Source organism: Mus caroli, chromosome 7 (genome assembly GCF_900094665.2).
Source record: "Mus caroli chromosome 7, CAROLI_EIJ_v1.1, whole genome shotgun sequence".
NCBI lineage: Eukaryota > Metazoa > Chordata > Mammalia > Rodentia > Muridae > Mus > Mus caroli.
Window position 1 is genome coordinate 136,909,568 of NC_034576.1, and position 12,289 is coordinate 136,921,856.

At 44.4% G+C, this 12,289-nt stretch overlaps 1 protein-coding gene across 1 annotated transcript in view; it reads left to right on the forward strand.

Moving 5' to 3' along the window:
- Positions 1-12,289, forward strand: part of Dock1 (dedicator of cytokinesis 1) — a 497,315-nt gene that overhangs the window by 57,142 nt on the left and 427,884 nt on the right. Inside the window, exons 3-6 of the mRNA XM_021168435.2 lie at positions 421-461; positions 4,446-4,501; positions 8,001-8,097; positions 11,344-11,492. Of these exons, the coding sequence (XP_021024094.1) occupies positions 421-461; positions 4,446-4,501; positions 8,001-8,097; positions 11,344-11,492 (343 nt within the window). The remainder of the gene's footprint in view (positions 1-420; positions 462-4,445; positions 4,502-8,000; positions 8,098-11,343; positions 11,493-12,289) is intronic.

Genomic DNA, 12,289 nt, shown 5'->3' on the forward strand with positions numbered 1-12,289 from the left:
TTGTGAGACTCTGGCTGCCCCAGGGCAGAGCCTTACAGAGGAAGGAAGTGGGCTCTCAATAGGTTTTCTGTTGGACAGTCTTTGATGGTTCCAGACTCTGGAAGTTGTGCTTGGAGAGATCTTGAGTCAGATCAGCAGATGGGGAGTTGGGGGGCATGCACAAGGATCCTGCTGGGAACAAGGCCTCTTTTAGGACTTAACTTTTGATTTTTGATGGGATGGATGGATGAGGCAGGCAGAGATGAAGTGGGGTGGTCAACACGTGCAGGGAGCGAGCCGTGCTCTATGGGACTCCTCTATGGCATTAGGGTGCTTGTCTTTCCCTGGTCTGTAGGGCAGTGACTTCTGCAAACCTTGAAGGTTTTGCTTGGAGTATGCTGTGTCTCCTGTGCTAACCATTTCAACTCTGTGTTTGTTTAGGGTGGTACAGAGGCTACACCTTAAGGAAAAAGTCTAAAAAGGTAAGTCTTTTCCATTAAACATGTCTCTTCATAAATCAAACCATGAGAGGAAATAAATTCCATCTTATTTATGTATAAGAATGTTACTTATCTCTTTCTTGAAATTTAACATATATATGGGCTGAGATTAAAAAAAAAATGACCTTGAGTTGGATTCTTCTGAATAAAGATGTCTGCAGAAATCACAGCTTCTGCTGGGAATGTTGCTGCTTATCTATAACCCCAGTATTAGGCTAGCCTAGTCTACCTAGTGAGAACCTGTCCCCACAAAAGACATTTCAGCTAGGTGATTAGTTCCAGGAGTGAATTGTTGATCTCCACTCATGGAGGAAGAATTGATTTTTGTCCTGATAGAATTTTGCATCTTGTTGAACCACTGTGTGTAGCCATGAACTGAGAATAATCCCTTCAGAAGAGTAAAATGCCGCCAACAGTTTTTCATTTCCTATTATCCTTGATAAATTAGCAAGTTTGCAAAGCTCACACATGGCCATTTCCCTCTTGCCTTATGGCAGTTTTCAGACTAGCTTAGTCAAGTTGAAAGAGCCTGATTTTCTAGGGTGATTTGCATGTGTGATTCTATGAATTATCCGAATCAAAAACATACTATCACTCCTTAGATATTGTGAAGGGCACTCCCATCCACAAGGGAGAGTGGCTTCGACATTCTTAGCTTCACAAAACCTAATTATGGCTCTTCTCTCTTACTCTGTAATGCTATGGCATTGCAGTAATGCCCATGCTAAGCTATGGTTAGTCTGTCCATGTTAACTTGGACCTTTTAATATCTGATTGTGGTTGACAGATGGTTCATTTTGCTTCCCAGAATTGGCCTCTCATTACTGCTGTATCCAACTAGACTCTGTTGTGATCTCTAGTCTATAATAGGGCTTTGGAATCCTAGTGGTTCCCATGCCAGGGCCTCCCTGTTCTGTATCCTCAGAGGCCTGGGCTGGCCTTCACCAGCAGGGCTAGAGTTCCATGAAGCTGTGAAGCCTCCTTTAGGGATTCACCCTTGAAGTGTGCAGATTGGGGGAACCATGGTTGAAGATTTCAGGAGGCAAGACACCAGGAGTATTAGGGTTTCTCAGTGGTAAAGTGCTTGCCGCGAGGATCCAAGTTCTATCTCTAGCCCCAATATTAAAAGCCTTAAAATCTGGGTGATGGCACATGCTTATAATTGTAGCACTGGGAAGGCAGAAAATAGAGATTATCTGGAACTCACTGGCTAGCAAGGCTTGTCTCAAAAAGTGAGGTGGACGGCTCCTGAGGAAGAGCACTTGCCACACGCATGCCTACATACATGTGCATACATAGGTACCCACCCTGATGATTAGCATTGTGCACTGACTCCTTTATTACATAGGGCAAAGCCACCCTGCTGTGAGGAACACACGCCCAGGAAGGCTCTCACTTTTCCTTGATGCTCATATGTTGCCTAGCAACCCCATCCCCATCTTGGGCTCTCCCACTCTTCTAGTTCAGGGGTTCTCAACCTTCCTAATGCTGTGACCCTTTAAAACGGTTCCTCATGTTGTGGTGACCCCAACCATACAATTATCTTTACTGATACTTCATAACTGTAATGTTGCTACTGTTATGCATTCTAATATAAACATCTGATATGCTACCCCAAGGGGTTTGTGAGAACCACTGTTCTAGTCCTTTTCAAAGTCAGAATTTTCTTCCTGGCCCCAGGAGACCTAGGCCTTCCACCTCATGATGTCCTAATGCTGCAAAAGGGTGTGGTTATTTTCTACCTGACATCCCCATTGGCCGATGAAGAAATTAAAGCCTTGCAGAGGCTAAAGTTTGGTTGCAGTTGTGTGAAGTGGCCCCAAGCAGATGCAGAGAAGCAGCAAGGCCCTTAGGAGTCTTGTTTGAGAGCCATGCATGAGCATCCTCTGTCTAGATATTCATAGACATGTAGTTGGGCTGGGCAGCGGCTCATTTCAAATCTCTAGGCGTGTCCAGTCTCACCCAGCTGTAATTTCTCCTTGGTCTTCATAATATTGAGTGCTGAGGCTGAGGAATTTCTTTCTGTGGACTTGACAGGGCTGGAGTGGTTTGTGTCACCTCCTTCTAAACCCACACCTATTCGTGTTCCAGAGAAAATGCGTGTTGCATGTACACCCACATGTCTTTCTGGGTGTCTTGGCATCTGGGTCCTGGATTGGATGACCTGGACCTCTTGATTGCTCAGCCTGACTCCTTTGCTTGATGTCATAGTATTTCTATGTGTGAAATCTGTTCACTTTGCTGGTGGACAATGTTGCGGTAGTAGTTAGCCACTCTGCTCCAGACGGGTTGCATGCACACACCCACCAAGAGCTATTTGGATTCTCCAATGAAACACACACACACACACACACACACACACACACACACACACACACATCAGTTAATTTTAATATGCCTTGACTAGTTTAATAGCTGGGCGTTTCTAATTCTTCCCACTGCTAGCAAACACTCCCCTACTGTACTCCTGAGTTAACATCTTATTTATTTATTTTTGGTTTTTCGAGACAGGGTTTCTCTGTATAGCCCTGGCTGTCCTGGAACTCACTTTGTAGACCAGGCCTCGAACTCAGAAATCCACCTGCCTCTGCCTCCCAAGCGCTGGGATTAAAGGCGTGGGCCACCATGCCCGGCGGTGTTAATATCTTTTAAAATCTAGATTTTACCTCTGCTACCCCAGGCCTGATCAGTGAAGTGGCCTATGGCCATTTACCCTGATTCTCACAAGTGGGCCTTTAGGTCTGGCCTTTTTTCTTCCCTGCCATGGTCATCCCCCTCTTCTTCCTTTCTCCTGGTTCCTTGCCCATGCAAATCCCCAAGTCCCACATCAGTCTACCTGCCCATCCATTGGTTCTTTATTGACTGATCAAAAACCAATTGGTGACGAGGACCTTCAGTATTTGGACACACAGATTCCTGATTTTGAGGACTGGATTAATTCAAATCATTAGAATCAATCTCCAACAGGACAGAACAAGCAGAGATCAGCAGTATCTGCTAGCCACTTTCATCCCTCTCTGAACCCTGTTTCCTTCTAAGCATGATTGCCCATTTGCTTTCTGGATGTCCAGTGTAGACCCTTCTTGGCAGATTCGTCCAGTCAGATGCTCCTTTTTCCCAGTAGGTTATCTTGAATCACTAGGGCACTAACTGCCTTTCTGTTATGTGTACCAGTCATCTCTGGCTTGTGCTGCCTGAGCCTCTGGGAGTCACTGGTTTGGGCTGCTCTGGATTCCATGAGTCAGGTCTTGAAAAATTCCTCCTGGCATTCCACAGACAATGTTTGAAGTTGAAGTTCTTCTCAAGAAACCTTCTCCTTTAAGCAGGACTCGACTGAGCCACATGTCTACACACAACATGTGTTTATACTGCACACAGGAGCGTTAGAGGATGGTAGAAGCATAGGCTAGCATGTTTCCTCAGCGCTTCTGCAGCTGGGTGGAATTTCACCCACCTTTGGCCTTTTACCATTGTCTACTTCATACAGAGACTGATGAGGGGAGCCCCAGGGCTGTACCTCAGTGGTCAGTGGACACTTGTGACAATCAGTGGTTTAAGCCAACTTCTGATGGCAGTCTTGTCATTTTATAAGGGGAAATCTGTTACAGCCTGTCCTCACAATTGTTTTCTGGCATCAGACTTGTTGCATGTGCCAATGCCAAGGTCAGCATTGCAGAGGAGGGGCAACCTGTAGAGGAGAACATTTCCTTGGGCCTTTATGAAATTGTTGCTTCGCAAACATGTTGTCTCTGTTTTTTTGCTAAGACATCTGCACAGTCTGAAATACAAGCTGATTGGGAGATTCTCTTTTGTGCCTTGTGTTTTCTTCGTTGTGTTGTGTGTGATGCTTACACTTGCAAAATTAATGGTTATCCAACCCCCTAGCCCCTCCTCCTCTGGGGCTATTGTGTGATTTGCAGTCAGTATTTGCATGGATAATAAAAACGTTTTTTCTCTCCCTCCAAGGGTATATTTCCTGCTTCATATATTCATCTTAAAGAAGCCATTGTTGAAGGAAAAGGGTGAGTGTTGAAGGAAAAGGGTGAGTCTCTTCTGGATATTTAAATGAAGAATTAGATGATTTCACGTGGCATTGCTGCCAAATATGTGGTAGGGTAAGACGTGGAGGTTAAGATAATATTAGTGGGGCTGCAGAGGTTGCTCATTGGTTAAGAGCACCTACTATTTCTGCAGAGATCTTGAGTTTGGTTTCCAGCAGGAATGTCTGCTAGCTTACAACTACCTGGAACTCCAGAAAATGCACTTAGACTCATGTACACATAGCCCCATACAGATGCCCGTATAAATACACAGTTATTAAAGATAGTAACAATAACTCATTATAAAAGATAATAGCTCTGTTTGACCTTGATGATATAGAACAATAAAGGAACTTGTGACTCAGTCATGTTGGTCTTTGCTTTGGCCCATTTAAGGGTTCAAGGTCAGCACCTTAGCTGAGGTCATCTCTTTGAAGTAGAGGTCAACTTGGGGAGGTGTTGGTGTCTATGAGCTACCTCATTTGAGAATGACCATCCTACATCCTTAGCTGAGTTTCTTCTCCCCTGCCCCAATCCCATGAAATCTACCAGGGTATGGTACAGAATTGAGGGGGAATGAACAGTTGTTAGGTTGGGACCTGTGTGAATTCATGTGTCAGCTAATTGAGATTTATAACTCCCCGAGGTCATCAGACTAATGTGTAAGGTCCTTAAAAGAACATTCATGGACCAGGAACCCATGCCAGGTGTGAACTGGGGGAAGACAGCATTCAAATGTCTTCTTTTTTGGTCTCTCCCTCATCTTCACACTCCGTTAAATATGTAAATTATAAAATTACTAATCATATGATTACTGCATAATGACATCTCTTTGGCTGATTACAAAATTGCCTTTCTGAGCACTGTACTTTTAACATATGAAAAGGACGGCTTGGGTTCCTGTACTTCCCCGGCGCATAATTAGAGGGAAGGGAATAATTTAGAGGCATGGATGGTGCTGACCTGCAAGATGGAATTTGTTCAGACAGATAAAATGTTTTGTATGCAGAATTCTCGAAAGGAAGGCAAAAGTAAGTTAGAAAAGTTTTGCCTTTTTACGGAAATAATTGAAGTTCCCATTTAATGTGCTTCTCTCTGCTAGGGTCACAATCTTTAGATAAGTCTGCTTGTATAGGAGTAGTGATATTTCAAAAGCATTTTGAAGCAGATGGAAGGTGTGTGTTTCCACAACATTTATTCAGCGGCACACTATTATGGGAATGTAGAATCACCTGGATCCAGGCAGCAGGCAGGCAGGTCCTGTTGGTCTTCTGGGGTCAGGTTTCGGGGTGGTGAGCAGGAACCGCAGTGGAGGCGAGCAGTGCACAGGTGTCCTGATGATGCTTTCTGCTCTCAGCCTTTGCTCTACACCTCCTTTCCTGGCTCTGACCTTTGCCTCCTCCCACTGTTCCTGGCTGCCCAGCTGTTCTGCCCCCCCCCCCCCCCCCCCCCCCCCCGTGAGCTTCTTCTGCCCAAGGGCCTGACAGGTGACCACTATCTCTTCCTTTCTTCTAGAGGCTGTAGACATCTGCCCTCTTTTCTGCTGGTCCTTCCTCTTGTCCAGGGCTGGCTCAGCCACTCCTTCACCTCATTCCTTTTGTCTCTTTCCTGGTTTATTATCATTGTATTCATTCATATCGTATATTCCCTATTCCACACCCCCACACACATATGTTCTTTCTCCCATGATTTTCCTTTTGTGTCCTCTCCCTTCCATGAGTTCTCTCTTGCCTGGCCTCTCCTTTCAGAACTCTTGTCCCCATCCCTTCCTTCTTTTTTTTTTTGTTGTTGTTGTTTCATGCCTGTGGCCATGATAATGTGCTTTTTATATTTTGTCATAACAAACCAATTCCCATTTTGTCCCCTCCTTTCTGCTGACACAGAATTGCCTGCAGCAATGGCTACAGTTGGCTGCTATTTTCTGTGAAGCCCCCTGTGGGTACTGAGTCCCTTGTACTCTTTCTTACCTGCCCCCTCACACTATTTTCAGGGCTCGGACCTTTCTTTGGGACCTCTTCCCTGTGACTTGGCCCATTTCTCGCACACCTGGAACTGGTCTCCCCCGGGCTTCTATCCTTGCTTTTTCTTTGGACCCATGGTTCAGTTGGGCAGAGGTTAAGGACTTAAGAATCACCAGTCAGGAGTGGTGTTACATGCCTGTGATCCCAACTCCTAAATGGGAGGTAGAAGCAGGATGGTCAGTAGTTTCTGTCATGGCTACCTGGGCTACATGTCACTCTATCTCCACCCTACTCCCAGCCCCTTCCTCCTCCCTAGAAAACCAGCTCACAGTTGCTGGTTCCATGCCTGCTCTACCCCACTCACTCTTTTATAGAATTATTTCGAATTGATAAGTAAAACTGCTATGTACTTACGGCGTGTACTCTACATATACATTGCAGGGTGGCAGGTTGAGCTAGTTCACACAGGGTTCTTAGGAGACACTGCCTTCAAGTCATACTCATCTGAGGGGAGAACACGTAAAGTCTGCAGTTCAGGCCATGTTTAAGTTCATAGTGTGTTGTTAGTGACACCAGCCACCATGCTGGACAGTATAGCTCTTGGATTCGTTCTCTCGGTTTAATGTTGTGTCCTTTCTCCAGCATGTGTCCCTTTCACAGTTCCTGATGCACATAGCCAGGACTCTTTCCCTCTGTGCTATGCTCGCACAGTGGATGAGCAGGTGGTGTTGGGGTAGTACTGTCCTGGCCTTGGGACTCCCTCACACTTATCTGATGCTCAGGTGGGACTCTTTCCTCCATCTGACGGTCTTGTCCACAGGTAATAAAGAAAGGCATTGATGTCTGTGCCTTTCTGACCTCTGCCAAATACAAACGATGTGATTTTTCAAATCTGGGGAACTAAAGCCAACAAGGCCATGCCTATGCCGATACAGAGTTAAAGCCAAGTCAGAGACTAAATCTTTTGGGGTAGAAGGAGAAGGTCAGCAGGTAGTCATGGTTGGGACTGGATAGACCGCTCATGAGCACCTGAAACTGTAACTTAGTCACACTTCAGCAAGGATAATTGGCCCATGCATCATTAAAGAATGAGTTTTATACCTGATAGGAATGTGGAAATAATCTTTACTTAAACCCGTGCATTTCAATGGCACACACCAACTGGGTGTTGTTTATGGTAGTCTGAGAGAGATGGGTGTACACATATTCTGAATACACTTTCCTTTTCCCCCTGCCCTTGGCGTTCTAGAGGCTTTTGGTGGCTGGTCTTTCTCTTCTTCATCTTACCCTGCCACACAAGGTGCATGGCTTCCAGGCAGGATAATGTGTAGACATCTCCATGCTCTGTATAAAGAGCTTGTCGTTTGTAGGCATATTCACATGTGTGCAAGCATCATTATATTTGTGTATTTTCTCCATTTGCTTAACCATTGAGCTCTATAGTTCCTGTAGGGACCCAGTCAGGTATAGCTCAGAATGAAGTCACAGAATCAGCTTCTTTCTCCCTCTTTTCATCCCAGGCAACATGAAACCGTCATCCCTGGGGACCTCCCCCTTATACAGGAAGTCACCACAACGCTTCGAGAGTGGTCTACCATCTGGAGGCAACTTTACGTGGTAAGAAACTGGGATGCTCAGTTAAAGCTTAAAAATCCAGAATGGTATTTCTGGTCCCTGTACCAAAATAGACTTTTCCCTCCCTGGGAACCTAGAGAGGAGAGGCTCTGAGCAGGGTTTTGCTTCTGAAGGACAGAGCAAGCATCTGATCATTGTTTTAGCTACTGTTGGGGGCCCTGTGGTCTTTGACCTTTGTTGTGTTGAGATGCAGTTTGCTCACTCTATTGAATAAACTGAACTAAAATGGACGTTAGCCTTGGATCCCTCTTGCTTTGTGTTGGGTAAAGGGAGTGTGTTTTCTGCCAGGTCTTTGAAAGGACAGGACCAGGCCGTTTCTGTTGATGTCACCTCTGAGTATATATTTTAATCATGAAAATGAAAATCTACCTTTGCACGGAAATCCCATAGTTTTGAAGACTTAGTAGATGGTTACTAGTAATTATGTCCTTCATTTGTGTCAGTGATGGCTCTTAGGGCTGAGGAGTAGGCTAGTCTTGATGTTTTGTGTCCGAGGTGGGCAGGGATTACTTCACATTCTGGCTCTGTGCGCAGTTGTCCAGTTCTTATTAATGCAGAGATGTCGGAGCTCTGACATCTTCCATTTCCTTCTCCCTCGGGGCATTTCTTTGCACATAAATCCATATTTGCAGAAGATTACCTTTTGTTAAGCCTGTATTTCTATTCATCGTGTTGATTTCTCATATGCTAATGTTATTATCACTGAGCAAGGGCTCTGGAAGGAAGTCAGTGCGTTAATTTCTCAGGAACATAGAAAACTTCCTAAAGTCTCCACAGCTGTTCGCTGGGCAGGCTTGTTTTTGATTATACAGTGGCTTCCTATAAATGCACAGTAATAAGCACTTGCGGTAATTGTTCATCAAACGTCCTCATAAACCTAAAAGCATGAAGTTAGCCATGAATGTTTTGTGTAAATCTGAGCAATTTCATAGTCGGTATTTCATGTTCAACTTAGCAATTTTTAAACAAAAATATGATAACACAACAAACAGGAGTTGCCATGGACCGATCAGTGAGTGGACACTGTCAGTTTCCCTGTTGTTCGGCATCCTTAACCATTATCATCTGGTTCCTTCTCCAAATGGCACATTCACCTCTGATGGGTTTATGTTGTTAGATCTGTACAATGGCAAGTCAAAGGCCCTTCTTAGTATAGAGATGCATTGTTTTAGATGCAATCACCTGTTGTAGACCTGTCTACAAAACAGGTATGTCTTTTATATGTGAGAGAACAGCAAGGTGGATTAGTAAGATGAAAAACACCATGTTTTGCAATAAATTCTTAGTTTGGACCTCTTTAGCTTTCATTTGAGAAATCAAAATGAGGAGCTTGGCGTGGTGATGGGCACTGGGAAATCCGAGGCAGGGAGAGTGAGAGTTTCTGCTGTGTTCTATCTACTCTCTGCAGTGTTGTTTTTAAACAACAAACTCCCAACCATTCCTTTTTACCAGTGAAGACTCAGGAGCCAGCCAAACACGGTGGTAAAAGCCTGCTCTCTGAGAGAGGCAGAGAAAGTGCCCAGCTGACCTTCCTACTCCTCAAACATCCCAGAAGGAAAAGGCTTCTTTTCTTTCTTCATGCCCTTAAACACGTTCCTTCCAACACAAAGTCCCTCCTGTTTACTTATGCTCACTCCCTGTCAGCTGGTCTCTTGCTCTGCCTCTTGACCTAGACTTGACTTTATTTAGCTCTGGGGTTAAAGGAGTCTGTTAGGGCTGAGCTACACCATAACCAGGTGTATCAAATTCATAGTCTTGAGGGTCACAATGTGATCAAATATCCCGCACCACTGCAGTTCTTGGCACAGTGTTCGGTCTCAAAAAATACTTGTTGAGTAACTAGAAGAACAGTTTAAGGGTGAGGCTAGCCTAGTCTACATGACACTCTGTCTCAAAACAACAGCAACAAATAAAAATAAGGGGAAGAAGGAGAAAGAAAGGCAGGAATAGAACGAGGGTAATGTAAAAACAGCCTGGAGAGGTGGCTCCGCAGGTAAGATCACTTGCTGGCTCTTTCTAGAGGACCGGAGTTTGATTGCCAGCACTTGTATCTGGCAGTTTCTAACTCCAACTCCAGGAGATCAGATGCCCTCTGCTAGCCTCTGCTGTAACCACCCTCTCCCACACACACACACACACACACACACACACACACACACACACAGTATAATATAACTTGTCAGAGTGCTGTGTGTTGGGTAGGTGGTAGGGCTGTTTTAAAAACTTTTCTAAAGAGGGGTTTCAAATGGTTTTCAAAATAGGAGCTAGTGAGGAGGGAGTATCTCAGATAACATAGACCAGAGCTCCTTTTTAAAAACAGCAATTCTACATTTTAATTTTTGAACATTGATCGTGCTTAAATATTATTAATTAACTCCCACTTGGATGTTCAGAAGCTGAACATTGTAGACAACCTTAGTCTTCTTGATGAGCTACATCAACAAGTGCAAACCTGTGGGGGTTCTTGTACCACAAACCCAATACACAAAAGGTGAGAAGGGTCAGTTTGGGATCTTATCTTGCAGTTTACTTTTGATGTAGAAGCAAAAAGAGTATCCATGGATAGACATTTTCTGTTGCTGTATATTGTGAGGGTCACAGTGTACCAGGGAAGGCTGGTACAAGATGGCTTATCTGTCAGCTGGCAGCATGGTCTTGGGGCCCAGACATCTCCAGGTGAGCAGTGGGGCAGAACTGTCATGGGAAGAGTACAACAGTCAGTGCTTCCAGGCATAGCCAATATCTGACATGGTGACATGACAGTCTTTGCTAACGATAAAGCTCAGTCAGGCTCCACGATGGAGCAATGAAGTTTGAAGAGGGAATCTCCTAATGTTTTAGGTGAGTTTATAGTTCTGTGTTAGAAACGATCCTCAGCTGTCTGGCTGCCTTCATGCATTGGTCGTGCACAGGATGCTGCTTCCAGTTCCAGGCCAGGCTGAGGCTCATGGTTCTGTTCTTGCTGTGCTCAGTGATGAGGACGTGTCTTACTTCTTGTTCTTTCAGGGTCTCATAGGAACCAAATCCTATCCAATGTGCTCTGTGTGATGTGTAAATCTGCTCTTCTTTGACAGTCACTGGATCCCAGGAAGTAGAGCATATTTTATTTTAATTTGAAGAACTATCCATTTGATATAATCTCCACTGTGCTGTTTTTTTGTTTTTGTTTGTTTGTTTCTTTTTTTTTTTAATCAGAGCCCTTACAGTTTTCCTTTCCCTCCTATGTAGCAAGATAATAGAGAGATGTTTCGGAGTGTTCGACACATGATCTATGACCTTATTGAATGGCGGTCGCAGATCCTTTCTGGAACTTTGCCCCAGGATGAGCTCAAAGAGCTGAAGAAGAAGGTCACAGCCAAAATCGATTATGGAAACAGGTTTGTTTGTGCAAATGGTGATTTCATGCTTAAGTTTTCCACGGTAATAGCACAACCCTAGGCCTGGAGGATGGTTCATTTACATTTTATCACAAAGCCAAACTTGTAATACCAAAATAACGAAGTGGCTTGCATTCTAATCCGGTTTATCCTGTCCCCCTTGAAACCTGTAGTCTGCGCTGTGTAAGTGGGGGAGTTGTGAAGCTGGATTGGTGTAGCCCCTCATTTTTGCTGTTTTGTCCCACCCCCGTTATGATATCCTATTTATAATTTCTACTTTCTACTCTCTAGATTATTTCCTGTGAGTCCCTTGGTCTGTCAGACTAGACCAGTCACCATGAAACTTGTCCCTAGAGTTGACATGCTTGATCTAACAGACAGAGGCACAATCCTCTTAACTTGCAATTGAGATGAAGTATACGTTGTCTTTTGGAGATGTTTCCATTTATGGGAGACATCCACCCTGGTTGAAGTTGAGTGTCTTAAAGATGGCTCACTCCTGAAAATAGCACGCTCTAATATTAGCTGCTAGGAATGTGACTGTCTTGGTTCTATCTCTGCTATATTAGTAGTTAGGATGAAGTTATGGCCTCTCCCATCTGGTACCCATTTGCTTATTCACATGTTACGCTGCAAGAAGCCTTAAAGATGACCTAGTCCTGCATTTTCCTCAGGCCCTGTAACCTCAGAGACACCTGGGCAGGTTTCACTATACTGAATCCGGGGACCTACCCCTTGGGTTCCGAGTTCTGCTGTCTGGTGCTAGGTTTTTTTTCTTTTTTTTTTTTAAAGATTTA